The sequence below is a fragment of the Anser brachyrhynchus genome, assembly GCF_964034855.1.
Source record: "Anser brachyrhynchus genome assembly, chromosome: 19".
Taxonomy (NCBI): Eukaryota; Metazoa; Chordata; class Aves; order Anseriformes; family Anatidae; genus Anser; species Anser brachyrhynchus.
Window position 1 is genome coordinate 7,149,930 of NC_137712.1, and position 15,713 is coordinate 7,165,642.

Genomic DNA, 15,713 nt, shown 5'->3' on the forward strand with positions numbered 1-15,713 from the left:
TAAGACTTGGTACACATTTCCACCACTGCCCCCCAAAAAATCTGCTCAACCTTCCCCCATCCCGGCGAGAGGAGAGCAGCCAGCCCGGATGAATGGGGCTCTGTCGAGCTGCTTGCACGGCTGTCGCTGAGAACAGCACGCGGTGGGCGTGGGGATCCTGGAAAGCACGCGCTCGCATGCAAGGAGGACAAGGGGAAAGCACTGGGTTTTTCCGTGTGTGGGTGAGAGGATATTTTACAAGGAGCCTGTGAGAGCAACGTCAGGAGTCTGAGAGACACTCAGGCTGACATGAAGAACAAGGTGCAAAGATGACGCGAAACACCAGAGCATGAGTGTGTCTGATCTCTGCACTGACTCCTGATCTCTGCACTGGTTTCCTCAATCAGGCAGCACAAACCCCCTTCTGTGCAGCTTCCAGTTCCACCTCCTATTCAGCCCTACCTGCAAACACCTCTTCCTCCTGGTCATGCTCAAGTTTACCTGGTCTCCTTGCTCATCAAGCATGTCCCCATCTCACCTGTCTGTACCACCAAGGACAGAAACACGTCTATACCAAAGCATACTGGTGTTATACAAACCCAGGTGATACAAAGGTTGGAGAGAATCACAGCAAATAGAGGGAAATGTGATGGGACCGGTAGGAGCACAAAATAGCAGATGTAGCACCAGAGCGAGCACAGGTACCTGGGATGCTGCAGTCACAGCAGGAATTAAAAAGCACATTCAGTGGGAGCACGAGGGAAGACACTGCAGAAGAGAATCTGAGCAGTGTAGGACCCAAGGGAGCGTGGACAGTGCAACAAAGAACAGAAATGCCTGCGCAGTGGGCAGAGCATGAAAGGAAGAGAATAGTACTTCTATCTTCAGTTTTCTTCCTGCTTGAGAAAAGGGACAGGGAAAGGTTCGTTTGATCTCCCCATTTAGCTCCCATCAGAAGACAGTGAAGGGCCCAGCCAAAAGCCATATGTTTTGTTTACAGTTTCATTCAACAAAGTCTGCATAATAGACGAGGAAAAACTTTACCGGCCTACCCATCTTGCCCCTCTTCCCAGGAACTCCAGGGATCCCCTGCAAGGAAAACACACAGAGAAAAAAAAATAATAGGTCTGGTTGAGAAAGCAAACAGCCAACCAACAACACAAAACAAAAGAAAGGGGAATGCAAAACAGGCTAATGACTGCGGCATTGTTCGGGAAGCAAAATGTCAGCTCCTTGCAGTCAGCTGCGAGAGCAGAGGACAATTAACCTTCACCCACTAACTACGGCCCCGAGCACACACGCAGGCAGCATCCACACCCAGGGCAACGGGCTGAGGCTGTGCTTAGCAGGAGCAGTCATTAAGCTACTGGTCTGGAACCGACTGAAGGCCACCGCCAAGGCGCTCGCTGGAGAACTTCTGTTTATGTTTCTTATTTAGTTATACAAGCATTAAATCTGCGACTCTCGAGCGCAGGGCAGTCCCCTCCCAGGCAGGCACACTCACTCCCACATGCTCCCGGGGCCTCTCTGGTTTCTGGAGCTTGTGTTTGAGGGAGAAGAAGTGAGAATAAAACAGGCTTCATCTTACAGTGCCCTTCCTTAGGAGCTCGTGCTGGGGGAAGAGGGAGTCCTTGGATGGGTGGAGATGAGGCAGGTGGGAGGACTTGGGGGAAAGGAGCAAAAAAGCAAGGGAGGTCCTGCAAAGCCCTGAGCACATGGGTTTGGAAAAGGCACGATGGAGAGGGTGGGAGGAAGGGAGGACACGTGAGAACACAGCCACAGGTGTCCTTCCATGGGCCCCAGCCTTGACTGCCCAACTTGATGCAGCTGGAAGGAAAGCCATTGTCAGGAACCCCAGGCACTGCTGCTTCTGAGAGGCAGGCTCCTTCCAGACACCTCCAGTTGGACACCCAAAACGCTGGGATACTGTGGCAGGGATGCCACTCACGTGGGAGCAGGAAATTTCCACTCACGTTGTTCTCCAGCCCCATCCCACTAATATGAGGTTGAAAGGGGGAGGAGGACGGCAGATGTTGAGTGAAGGACAACACAGAAAAACTCCTTCCTACATGTCAGTGTGGTCTGAGGATCCTGCCTGAAGTGCGGGTTTTCCTGAGCTGAATATCAGCATCACACAAAGACACAGGTCTTCATGCAAGGGCAGAAACAGGCTAAGGAAGGCGTGTTCAAACGTTAGTCATGCTTGCCTCTTTTCTCAGGAACAAGGGATAGAAAAGGTTACACCAGGCTCTGAAGAACTGCAGTCAAGCAATACACCAAGGTTTTCTTCAGAAAATACTCACTCGTTCTCCGTCAGCCCCTGGTAGCCCAAATAATCCCGGGAGACCAATATATCCCTAAAGAAAAGAAGAAACAAGTAGTCAACTCTATTTATCCATTAGCAGCCAGTCAGTCTGTCTTTCCTGAAGAGCAGCAGAGCATCCTCCAGCGTTGGTCAGTGGCAGCCGTGATGAAATAAACCTTGAGGCAAGTGTATATGCCCATGGACTGCATGGTGCTGGCTTCCACGATGTAGTCCAAGGGCACATACCCTCACACCAGGGATCAGGAGGGTTCCGGGCAGGAAGAGGCCAGCAACAAGAGACCTTACCTGGGCTGGCTCTGAGCGTACCTGAGGGAAAGGGAGCTTGGTTCAAGGTTAGCAGGAGTGATGGCAGAAGTAACCCATTCCTTTCGCACTCAGCAGCAGCGGTCGCATTTCGGGTACGCGATGTTTCTGTGCGGCTCTGAGATCCCGCTCAGACAGGACGCGCTGCATAAAATGCTACATTTCCTTTCCCTTGCAACAATTGAAGCCTTGTGTTTAATCCTCTTTGCTCAGCAGTTAGCACAAAGTTACCTTGTGTGCTGGTCCTTTGCAAAGGACTGTTTGTGCCAAACATGCAGAATCGAGAGGAAGTGAATTTCAGCAGGGAGCCCCCTCAGTGGCACCTCGCTGTTACAAGAGCCAAGTGCTAACACTGATTTTCTCTCATCTTTCTTTCTCCATCATCACTAAATCTCTTACTGTCAGCCCCACCAAATTCTTTCACCAGCCCATCGCTCCCTTTGGGCTGCGCTTCCTTTAGGGACGATATCCCGCTGGGAAATACGGCCACATTGTAATGATGCTGTCTGCCTTTGCCTCCTGAACCCCAAGACAAACCATGCAACTCCTGAACTACTCCCTGCAGAATCAAAAAACAGAGATGGGGAGGTGGAGAAGAGCCCACAGCCGATTGCCTTACTCCACAAAATGCAGAGATCTTGCCTTAGAGATCTGTACCCAATTCTGATTAACTGCAGTTGTACTGAGTGGCTTTCTTGGGGAGCTAGAAATACTTCAGTACACAGCACTTGGGTGCAAAGCAGAAAATAATTTTCAAGTCTTTCTGCAAAGCAGTGATCTCAGAATTGTACAGCTACCACTTGACAATTACATGAGATCCTGGTTAGGCCAGTGAAACGGATACACCAGGAAAAATGTTATCACTTGCAGAAGCGAGGTGAGCAAGCTGTTCTCTCCCAGACCTTCCTCTCCCCTGCAGGACACCGAGCACGTGTTCTCCCTCCCCAGCTCAGGCATACAGCTAACTAGAGGGTCAGCATTTGTTTATTCCTTGCAGTTTTCCCAGTGATGAAAGCCAGCTGGTTGAATTTATGGCATATAGAGAAAGTATCACGTGTCAGGGAAAGAGGGAATTTTATTGGGTCAGAATCTCATTGTGAATTTACAATTGCAGGAAAAGAACAAAATGTGATTAAAGGGAGTCTTAACTGTTAAAAAAAAAGAGAACAAAATCCTTTGCAGTGAGGAAGAACTCCCAGCAATTCAATTTGATGAGCAAAAGGAGGCAGAACAGAAATATTAATGTTTATATTTGCACATGGCTTCAAGATGCTGGCTTGCCCTTCTGTGTAATGATATAAATCACTTCCAAACTCAAGACTATACCCAAAAGAGCCCATATTCAGCATGGTCAACGACCACTGAACCACATTTATTGAAACGAAAGAGGCCTTTGGGAGTTGGGGCTTGCAGAAAGTTCAGACTTTGGTCTTTTGTAGGAATTTGTATACCATTCTTCCCTTCCTGCAATGTAAGGAAGGGAACATTTTTTTTACATCATCAGAACTATCATTGATCTTCAATCTTGGTATATTCAGAGTTTAATTTAAAAAATTTAACAGAGTTTCAATAAACAAGCGGTGTGCAATTAAAATCCCCTGACTCCAACAACCTAAAGGAATTTGTCTCAGGACTGCAAAATTAAGCATACAGTTTCTTGAGAAGCCCTTTGTAGAAACAAGTAAACACAAATCAAAGGCTGCTTACCCGACTGCCTTTTGGACCAGCTTCCCCTATGGGGCCAGGTAAGCCCTAGAACAGAAGGGAGAAAACAAAGACAAATGTAGACAGGCTTTAACTTCACCTAACGAGCACTGCCAAGTCTCCAGCACCGTCCCTGCGTGGTTCTGCTTTCAGTGCTGAGTTCAAGGCGTATCAACAAAAGAGGAAAAAAAAAAAAACAAAACACAAAATGACACAAACACAAATCTCCCATTGTTGGGGAGCTGTGACTCTGCAGAACCTGAGGCAGCTGCACGTAGTGAGCCTTCCCCGGGGCTCAAGTAATGATTTCTGATCAGAAAGATCAGAAAGACTAATGCAGCAGGGCGCAGAGGTTGCATTACACTTCAGAAGCAACATACAGTGATCCTCTGTACCCGACGGCTCTCGTTTCATTTTCCTGCCTAACTGAACACACACATAGCAGTGACAAATGTATTTTGATACCTGTTTGGGGAACACAGTCGAGCCCTGATGCAGTGACAGAGCCCCTCTAATTTTTACAGCCTACAAGGTCACGTAGCAGTGCAGGTGCTGCACATCTCCAACCCTCCGCAGCATTACCATCTATTTCTGTCCCTACTGCTGTGAAGAGGAACCCTGTAAAAATGCATAATGAATTTTCATGTTTATTGTCCTCTAGCAAGTTTCCAGATCAATTTTTATCCAATTCCAAATGTTGTTGGGCCTTTTTGGAAGCAAAAAGAGTAATAATAATAAAAAAAGGCAAAGTCCGTATTTTCTTTAGCTGGCAGCTCTGCACACACAGGCTGGGATCTGAAAGTCAAGTTGTGCTCTTTTCTGGCTCATGCATCATTGCCAGTCAGAGAACTCAGCCGCCGGGGCGAAGTTAACAATTCTGCCTATGATGCACAAATCAAAACAGAGCCAAACTCGCTCTCCCATAGCGCTGCAGAGCCAGCACAGCTGACAGGAGTAACAAGTAGTAAAATCTCATTAAAGTAAACAGCACTGATGCTGGATACACACAGCATTCAGATATACTGAAAAAAGCTCCTTTTTTTTAAAAAAAAAGTCACTTTCCTGACCCAAACCACATTTTAAGAAAGTGCTTTTGTTCTTCGTATGTCAAGCACAAATATTTCACCCTGCTTATCTGATGGGCAGAGCACTGCTGTGAATTGCTAAACAGCATTCATTAGCCTTGTATGTCCATTAAAGCTCGGACCATTTTATATTAGTCATCTAATGCACATTCACACCTAGGAGATTCTTTGGCACGCACATCTCTGAGAGCCTTTCAGGGTATGAATGCAGCATTTAGTCAGGTGCATAAAACTTCCCTCCAGGTCTACCATCTGCATTCTCCAGCAGACTTCAGTATATTCCACCTACAATTTGCTAAATGAGGTTATCAATCTAATTTAGAATTTAAAATAGATCATACGCTATTGATAGTCTGAGGCAGGGGGAATGCAGACTTGTTCTGCAGATCTAGCTCATGTTTAGTCCAATGCCATGTACATCTGGGTAAAAACTCACATACGAACTCATGAGAAGTCTGGAAGACAGCAGACTGCCAGGGGTCTTTGACATCTGCCTACCTTCTTAATTAAGTATCTAAATACAAAAATGGGGGAATCTAACAATAATGTGTCCATTTAAAAAAAACATGACAAACTCATTTCACTGTAAAATTCTACAGGGCCTGTCTCCTGCCTGCATACAGATTCCAATTAGGGTCTTTTAAATTCTACTTCTTACTTCTCTTCCAACTACTCCACATCTTATAACAGTAAGAAAATAAAGTGTCTGATCCTGATCCATTTTCCTTTGCACACTCCTCCATTCCTAATGTTGTCTTAGTAATTTTATTTTTCAGATGGAAGACAAAAACTTGATTTTCATTCTTCTTTTTTGCAGCCACAAATTTGATTTATATGTTAGTTGTCCATTTATAACTTTATATATATATGAATATGTATGATTATATCAGTAAATTTTACTAGCTAAAATCTTTTCATTCAGAAATACACCTTATGTCCCAGGTTTCTAACCCGTTCAACATCAGATGCAAGAACTTGCCTAAAAGTGAGGGGTTAGCAGCTTTCAGGTTTGTTTCTCTGCTGCTATTTGTTTTTTCACGGTCTTATACTGAAGCAAAAACTGTTCAGATTTTGCTATAGAAATTCAGGTTTTATCCATTACAGTCATAAAATACTTTCTAACGACCTTAGCGTCTCCCTGAGTGAAAGGCCATGGCATTGCTACAGGATATTGGGCAGGGAAGAAGGAAAGCCAAACATGGACTTGATCAAGACTTTTCCAACTTAAGTGATTCTATGTTTCTCTGTTCCAGGGTCTGCACTGTCTTTAGTGGGACATGTATTTAGCAGGGCACATATTTAGCTACCTGCACACCCAAATCCCTAGTCTGTGCACAGCACGATGAGATTTACTGCACCTGCCTGCCAGGATAACCTTTGGCACCAGGGCTTCCGTCTGGTCCTCGTTCACCCTTTGGAAAGAAGAGAGAGAAGGTAAGGTGAATGCCACACTTGAGAAACCTTTTCAGTTACTTTGAGAGGGGGTGGAATGAATTAACTTAATGCAAATTTATAGAGAAGAAGAAAATATTAAAGGTAGACAGAGAAATAAATTAATGAGGGGAAAAAAGCAAGCAGAAGCCCTGTCAGTGGGATCCATGCATTAAGCAACTGTTGGTATTTCTCCTTCTCCCTCCATCTGCAGTGAAAGCAGCAGATAGTTTGAAACAAGGAGGCTAAGAGAAGGTGTAAGGCTGCATCTATATCTGGCATATGGAAGCATTTTACTGGTGAGGAAGCACTGCCAAAATTCTTCAGAACTAAATGGATTCATGTATAATATCCTTTAACATCATTGCTAACAGGGCCTGCTATTCATTGCCCTTTTTTTTCTGAACTGCAAACATCAGACTTAACCAAATAAAAGGGGGACGGAAAAGGGGAGAGGGGGAATGGGCTTTGGGAGGGGAATTACATATTAGTACTTAATTTGATGCGGCTAGTAAACTCCAGGTGAAATTAATGTAAAAGAAAAAAAAGGGGGGAATAGGGTGAGCTGGTTTTTCTTCCACCACATAAACCTAACGTGGTTGAGCAATAAAAATTAGAAATTCAATTTAGAAACTCCAAGGCAGTGTCCTCCCACCAACCTGCTGATGCTCAGTGTGTATGCACAGCTCCCGGCAGTGCGGGAGCTCACTGTGCATCCCCTGTGTGTACCAAGCTGCCCCTGGCAGGAGTTGGCTGTCCACACTGAGCAGGCTGTACAGGATCCAAACTAGCATCAGAGTCAGTCAATCCATCCCTCTTTGCGGGTTGAGGAAGACTCACCTGGTCTCCAGGGTGACCTGGTGGTCCAGGGTAGCCTTTATATCCCTGTTGAAATAGGGTGAAAAAGATGAATTAGAAAACAAAAATAATTATTTATATAAGGTTTGGCTTGAATATCTCTTTGCAGGTAGGACTGAAGTTCTGACAAGAAGCAGGTCTTTGGATATGGGATAGCACTACACAATCATAACCTTTTAATGTGCTACTTTGTTTGCACAGCCCAAATCCTGCCCATGTACCCAGGCTGTGCTGCAAGGCAGCGTGGCAGCAGCCTGCACCACCAGGGTCTGGCTGGCGGCTACTTGAGAAGGAGTTGCTCCATCGACAGACAGACAGTTGTATCTACGATCAGGTCTGGCTGGCTATTTGTAATCCACACTGTTATCCTTCACCCGTAGGAAAGCACAGGCCTGTAGGGTAAAGCGTTGGCTTTGGGCAAGCTGGGGGACTTGAGCTGCTGCCTTCAGAAAAGCCTGGACCTCAACTGCAGATCTCAAGCCCATGGTGAGAGCACTGATCATTCCTGGGTAATTTCATCTGGCAATTCTTGCACCAATCCCTACGTGAAGTGGGTCACTCGCATTTCAGACAGAACCCTTTCTTTTGCTTTAGAAGTTGAAATGCCATAGGAAACAGCACCATAACCACTTACTGTCATGGGAAGTTTCAGCTTGGTTTCTAGCTTGAACTTGTCTAGCTTCCAGCTTTTCTAATCTAATTATTACAAGGTATGACAACATCCAGAGCTCTTCATTATCAAGCCACCTAAAATGGTGAGCAAGCTCTCTCTTAACCTGCTTTCTGCTGAATGAGTTTGAATGAGTTTCTTAATCCAGCTTGCTAGCTGGCAGGTGTTGCAGGCTTCAAATCATTCTCACAGGTCTTTCATAAACCTACTTCAGTTTTCCTTTTTTTTTTTTTTTTTTTTGAGATGCAGACACTGGAGCTTTACAACGCTAGCCTGTTCAGCTGCAGACTGATCAGTACGTACTTTAAGACAGTTCCCTTTCCCCAGGATTTAGCTAAATCTCTCTCCAAACACCGGCTAAATTCTGCAAGTGGCAGGCACTTCAGCTTTTTTTGTTTCCCTTTATTATGTTACCTCAGCTATTTAAAACAAATCAAAACTCCGTCAAGTGGAGTCAGAGCAGATTAGAAGATTAAATTCGGTTAGAGAGATGGTTGTTTAGCTGGGCTACTAGAAAGACTGAAAAAAAAAAGGGGGGGGGGGGGGGAATTTAACCTGAAACAAATGGACAGAGAAAACAAACAAGAAATAATCCTTGCGCACATACTACAGAAATAACAAAAGGCTTTCAGGGTGGGTTACAACTGCTAATTGCAACTCAGCCCCTGCTCCTCGCCCTGTCCCAGCCCAGGGCTTCCCGCACACGTTGCCTGTCTGCGAAGCCCACGGGGAGCAGCCCCCTGCTCTGGAAGCCCCAACCAAGCCCTGGCCAAGGCCTCAGCCTCTCGCTTCCCTCACCAGATGAACCCAGGCCTGTTTCTGCTCCCAGGTCCACACCTCTGCTTAACTGCGTTTTTATTCTTCCCATGGGCTATTTTAGACCTGCAGCCTAAGCCTGCGCTGGCGGAGGTATGCAATGCTCTCAGCCATCCTGGCTACTACCCACTCCCCTTTGCATTCCTCCTCGCTCATTATTTCAGACGTTTTGGCCTGGAAAAACGTCAATTCCCTTTTCACCGCATCGCTCCCCTGCTCAACCTTGCTGATGTATCACGGCCCGCTCTTTCTGAGCTGCACGCCCCAAGAAGGCAGTGGATGATCTGAAAAACCATCTGGCTACCGGCTGGCCCTTATCTGAACTTCCTAGAAGGTCCTTTCTCTGAATGCTGTGAGCACGTTTCAGCCCACGGCTCCTACACTGGAAGTGCCCAGCAGCGGTTAGAGCAGCACAAGCAGGAGGGATTCCCTGCACACCTCCAGCAATCTGCCCCTCGAGATCCCGTCACGTTTATCTTCTCCCTGGTTCCTGGACAAGGCCCAGCTCCGGCAGAAAGGAGGAGGGGAGATGATTGGGATTGCAAAGGTCCAAACCCGCCCAGGTGTGGAAGGCCAGACACGGCCTGTCCCTGCAGCCGGGACCAGCAGGGCGCTGCGAGACCGAGGGTGTCTGTTCTGGTGCCCACCTCACCTCTTCCAGAGAGCTGCCAGTGCAAACAGCCTGGGGTTCAGCATGGCCAGACGCACCCTGGCACAGCATGGAGCCCATGGGTTTCTTCCTTGGGTCTCTGCCCAGCTCCTCCAGCCACGGCCTGGAGCAGGAACTACCTTTGTTTCCAGAGAGCTGGAGCAGTTACCTCCATGGAAATACACCCCCAGAGAAGTCTCGTTCCCTCCAGACAAGACAGAGGTGCCTGGCTTGGCTGCTCTGGATCGTCCTGCTCTGGCTGGTTTCCTGCAGGACAGGGATTTCAAGCCTCTGCTGTCCACCTAGGGCAGGTGGCTGGGTGACAGGCCCCTCAGGCACTCAAAGAGTGCCCTGAGCTAATGTCTGCACCAAGAACTGCACTGCTGCTATCTCTATAATGGTAAGTGAATTCCACTGAAGTTAAATACATACTCCACTACTGTTGCATCCTATTAAATATCCTCCTCGCTATTTATAGTGAGCTCTGGGAAGCTTTAAATGTGCGCTTCTTGACAGTATACTGCAGTTATTTCTGTCTCAGGTTAATTATAATGACGAGAAAACAGAAAAGCTTGTATATGCTGAAGTTAGCTGGAATGTGAAAGCATTTACCTGCTAAATCCTCTTCAAATAGCTCTAAAATGACAGGGCAGAGAGTATGAAAACAACTGCATTTGCTCATTTATCCAAACACTTCCTGATGATTACAGGGTGTTCAACACAAAGGGCTGTGATTTAGAAAGGAAATTGCACTCCAGTGAAGGATTTGCTCATCTGTGATGATATTTATAATTCACGCTATCCTAGCTATAAGGAACCATCCTGCACTTCGATAGGAAATGTAAGGAGTAAAGAGACCAGCGAGTGAGATCGGCACGACACGATGTGTTTTCAAGCACTGACCAATTCGTAGCTCTGCCTTTACTCCCTGAGTGACCTTAGCAGAGCTGCTTCTCTCTCTCGTTTGCTGTCCTGCACAACTTTGCACTTTGCTACAACCACTGGCTCCTCCACAGCATTTGAGGCCGACAGTAACGATGCAGTGAGTGCTGCTGAGATGTCTGGGCACGGCAGACCAAGCTCTCTGGCCCTACAAAGAGCAAAAGGTGTGTATCCACGAGGCAGGCGCTGTGGTGTAAGCCACACTGTCCAAAACTGTATGCTGCTTGTTTGTGGCTCCAGCTCAAGCTGCTGAGACATTCACTTCATTTAGTGAGAGAAGTGTTTTGGTTTTTTTTTTGCCTCTTTGAAAGTTTCTACACAGAATTCTCAGATCAAAGCCCTCAGAGCTCTTTTCACTGTCCCCCATGGAGTCAAGAGTGAGGGATGTCCATTTCCAAGGCGTAGCTGTTTTCTGGTAGCCAAGCTGTGTTGCCTATTTTTGGCCAAACACCAGCATATTTTCACTGGGAGAATGCCAGCAGGGAATCCAAATAAAAAAAGATTTTTCCAAACATTTCTCCAACAGCTGTAATTTTTTTCTTAATACAGGATGCTAATAAAAGCCAGGTTACACCAAAACCACTGCCAGGCTAGTGCTACTGGGAGGTGCTTTTTTTAAGCTGTACCAAAGGAAAAAATTCTGCATCCAACTTGCTCATTACTCATAGAAACAGAAGCATACCCCTGCCTTCATCCTGTCCTAGGGGAGCCAAGATCAGATGTGAAGGCCATGTGCTGGACTCAGGAATGTTTGTTCAATCTCCTATTCCTTCTCCATTTTTTTTTCCACTATGAGGCCTTGCTCTCCTGACATTGCATTTTGCTGATCATAACCACAAGGTTTTGTTTTATGAACTGTTATACCAGGAAAATTATATTCTTTGCACCTTATTTGTTAGAACTTGTTTGTGACAGCAAAAGATGACTAATTAATCACTCTTCTACTCCTAGCTCCATACAGCACGATCAGCTTTGGAAGTAGAAAAATAAACACAGTCCCCCACTCTTGCCACTTTGATTCCAATATAAAGCATACAATGAACTGTCATGGAGAGGAAGGGTTTCTTTCAGCATCCTCCAGAGCTTCTTTCTCTCCCTACAATCTTAAAGCATACTTGAGGAGGTGTTTGTGTGCAGCTAATTGGCCTGAGGAACAGTAGTGTATCTTCAACGGCCCATTGACTGAAAGTGCTTGAACCAAGATGCTAATTTTAACTGTTTGGCTTTGCTCTGTCAATGTTGGCTCGCTGGGAAGGAGAGTCATGTCTGCTGAGCCCAACTATCAAACAGCTCCCTTCAACAGCTTCCAAAAAAACCAAACTAACCTGCCACAACAGCCTGGAGCTGGAAGGTCAGCTGAAGTGTCCTTGATATATGAAAGGTGTGGACTCAAGGTACTGATCACTCAGGTACTGCAGTGTGGACTTGTACATGTGAACACATGCACACACTCCACTGCAACATAAAGGATGGAAGGATCTTAGCTCTATCCCTGTGTGTCATTTTCTAGGCATAGGCATGTTGCTGGCAATGCTAATGTTGAAACATCAATGTGGAAGGAAATAAAGCAAAACCTGACTGGTGCTGTCAGTCTCCGGGCAAAATAGAGGGGAGGCCTACAGATGTTTTGTTTGAAATATGCTTTAGCAGGACAGACAGTCAGGTTTTCCCTGGAGTGCCTAAACCTGTCCTGAATCCAACCTTTGAGTATTGATGCAGGTTCTAGGTCCACTCAGTTAATGTAGGATCTGAGCCAGATCAGAACTCAGCCCCCTAAAGAGGGCCCAGTGTCAGGGCACAGAGGGATGATGCCAGGCAGTGGACACCAAACAGAAAGAAGGAACAGAAACCCGGATCCAGAATTTCATTTCATACTCGTACAGAGTGTTGCTGTTACAACCCCCAGGCAGCTGCTTCAGCCCTTTGTCATGGTTTACACACCTGTGAAACAGGCAGAAGATGTTTTTTTGCTGGGTACCAGTGCTTAATGGAATCTTTCAGGTAGAGTTAGAGGAGGACATTTTAAATTAACAATAGTGATTTTATCCATTAGAAAAGGACATACACTTACCTTTCTACCAGGTGGTCCAGGGAACCCAGTCAAACCAGGTAAGCCCACATCTCCCTGTAGGAAGCAAGCAGGTTGCATTAGTTTTCAGCAACACTGTCCCTGTGCTTAGCATACGTGTTACTAAAATTATTTTGCCTATGGTAGTACCCAGCTATTGATATTTCTGATTCTAATTGCGACTCTTCAAAACCAGAATGGATAAGAAGTGTAGATTTAAGGACCATCTCTTTAAACTGGCTCATATAAATAATAAACCCAGTTAATTAGTGACAGCTGCTGCTGGAGCCCAGCGTTTCACTAGCAGAATGAATGCTTTTTTTTAAAAAAGGCTCTCATTCAGCCACTTGCTTCATTTGCCTTTCGACAGGTGTTTAAGTCTCCAAGGCAAGAAAATTCTAGCTTTTAAATGCAACAAGAACAGATACCCCCTGCCAAATCCTGCGGCTCTGCTCGTACTGTGCTACCACGCTGGCTCAGCTTATGGCTCCAGTTCAGGTGGCTCTGTTGGTGTAAGTATTTAACCTGCCTACATAACATGGACTGAACCTTTACAGGCTGCTCTTGTGAGAGGCTTTTTGGTGGCTTGCACTTCTGAAAAGGGATTGCATCACTTCCCAGCTGGCAAACCCAAATCATCATAGAAAGAGAGAAGCACTTTGGTGTGAGAACTCTCTAACATCTGATCCATTAGCACAAGTACATTTTGGCCTCCTCTGATTAGGATCAAAAAAGCCCTTTAGGGTCTCTAACACTTGGAGTATCTAGTTTGAAAATTAGGCATCACTCCAAAGTCCTGCTGGAAATTTCTTGTTTCTATTACTGCTAACATGAACAAAGCCTTGTTAACATGAGCTGAAAGTGATCTGGATCTCTCCCTTTCTTACATTAAGCATGCTTGCAAGAGAACAGTTCCAGATTGTCCGTGTGGATGGTTTCCATGTGATGCCGTTCCGATACAGTACCCGACATTTCAAAAGGCATCTCGTGCTGTTAAGTTAAAAGCATCGTTTCCGACTAAGCCATCTCATTGTGTGCTAGTGTCACCCTCCATCTCGCGTTTGTGTGGCGTGCACTACTTCACTGAGGCATCTGGTTTCAAAAGAAGGGCCTGAGCTCTTCATGGCTGATGCTTTCTATTAGCTGTGCATTTACAGCAAGGCTTATGATGAAAGGAAGAGAAGCAGGCTTCTTGCCCTGAACATGAATTATGAAGCATTGTGCAGACGCTACTGAAAGAAGTAACTGAGGTAGGTGTTGGGAAGCTCTGATCGCTCTTCTATTCATTTCTAGACTTCCATGAGGCCTTGCTGCTTCAGTAAAATTCACTCAGCTGTGAAACAGCAAAAATGGGGCTCATAATTCATTGAAAGGAATTAGCAGGAGAACTCTGATCCTTAACAGTTGCTACATCCAGAAAGCAGCCACGCTTCCCAGTCGTGTGTGCTTTGTGTCAATTTGAGGAGACATTGGTGGGAAGGCTTCTGGTTACCACACAGCAGGATCCACACTTTGGCAGTGCAGTGGTCTGAGAAGTTCTCCTTCTCTGCCAGCGGGACAGCAAAGCTGCTCTCAGAGCAGCAGTCTGCTGCGGGCTGCGTTTGTGACAAGGAGGCAAAGCACTGTTCCTCAGCAAGAACATCATTTGCTTTGTTTTCGAGGTTTTAATTGCATGTATTGGGATTGCCTCTTTCCACAGCTGCATGCCCAGAGAGACGGCGATGCGTGGCTGTATCTCGCACAGATGTATATCCACTATTTAAGCACCTAGCTTAAGCAGCCACATGCTTGCAGCAGCAGGGACTTAAGTTTGGGCTGTAGGTTACACTTAGGACAGATAAACACCTGGATGACAAAAAGCTGTGGCAGCAAGCACTTCAGTGCACTGTGCCCACTACCTTAGCTAGCTCTTTAGGCCTGAATCCAGGGTCTAAGTCTTGATTTTAAGTCCACAATCTACTTGAGTATCTGTGTTGCTTATGGCTGCAGTACGGACCCCCTCCACATGAACGCACAGGGCTTATACAATAAGTACTGATACAGTCCTGATTCCTGTGCAGTCTGGTCAGTCTCACCTTCTGTCCACTGCGAGCTTTTCCAGGCGACAGCCCAGGATCTCCTTTCTGACCCTGAAACAAAAAAACTTTAATTAATGACATAATCTAAGGATCCTGCCCATAGATATTGTTTTGATTTCACCAAGCCCCCAAATTAGAAAAACATTGTTTTATCTCCGTTTCGTCCTTGCATCTCAATTGCTATACCTAAAGAACTATCCCTACAGCCCCTAGGTATAGCTCTGTTCTCCTGGGGCTGGTTTGGGTGAGTGAGTGCTGCTGCTAAAGGGCTGAGGTTTAAATAGTATTTGACAGTATTAAATTGACTAAAGAAAGGATATCTGGAAGACGGCAACGTCAGGACTTTTGATACTTATTAGACTAGACAGCTGTGATTTCTTCCTTGTCTACAAGTACCATCACAAAAATAATTACCAAGCCTATTACTGTGACTAAACCATCCTTCTTAACAACTTCCTAGCTGCTGTTGCTTTCTTTAACTGTGGGGAATAGATGAAACTGGAGAGAAAGTTACACTAATTAGACAGCACCAGCAGCCAGAGCAATTGTGAGGCTTTCAGGCTGGCAGAGGGAAGAGGCACACTTTATCTTAAGTGGCAGTATGCATTATTTTCTTGTTCAACAACTGTGACAAGAGAAAGTACAATTGAAGACCGATCTGACAAACACAGCCTGGAATTTCAGCAGCATATGAACAACAAATTCCAGTAGATTCCTTTGAAAATCCCTGTTTAAAATCTTAAAAGGAGGAAAGGTGGTGTGTGTACCTAACAAGTTAAGAGACAGAAGCAGGAAAAAGTAGAA

The 15,713-nt window shown here is 45.7% G+C and overlaps 1 protein-coding gene across 3 annotated transcripts in view; it reads right to left on the reverse strand.

The window, feature by feature from the left end:
- COL27A1 (collagen type XXVII alpha 1 chain) overlaps positions 1-15,713 on the reverse strand; it is a 188,039-nt gene that overhangs the window by 97,239 nt on the left and 75,087 nt on the right. For all 3 annotated transcript variants that reach the window (XR_013941014.1, XM_080562480.1, XM_080562479.1), the window contains exons 8-14: positions 14,907-14,960; positions 12,835-12,888; positions 7,669-7,713; positions 6,756-6,809; positions 4,316-4,360; positions 2,283-2,336; positions 1,024-1,068 (exon numbers count right to left, since the gene is read on the reverse strand). Coding sequence is in view for 2 of the 3 variants with exons in the window: in XM_080562480.1 (XP_080418606.1) it covers positions 1,024-1,068; positions 2,283-2,336; positions 4,316-4,360; positions 6,756-6,809; positions 7,669-7,713; positions 12,835-12,888; positions 14,907-14,960 (351 nt within the window). In the remaining variant the exon portion in view is untranslated. The remainder of the gene's footprint in view (positions 1-1,023; positions 1,069-2,282; positions 2,337-4,315; positions 4,361-6,755; positions 6,810-7,668; positions 7,714-12,834; positions 12,889-14,906; positions 14,961-15,713) is intronic.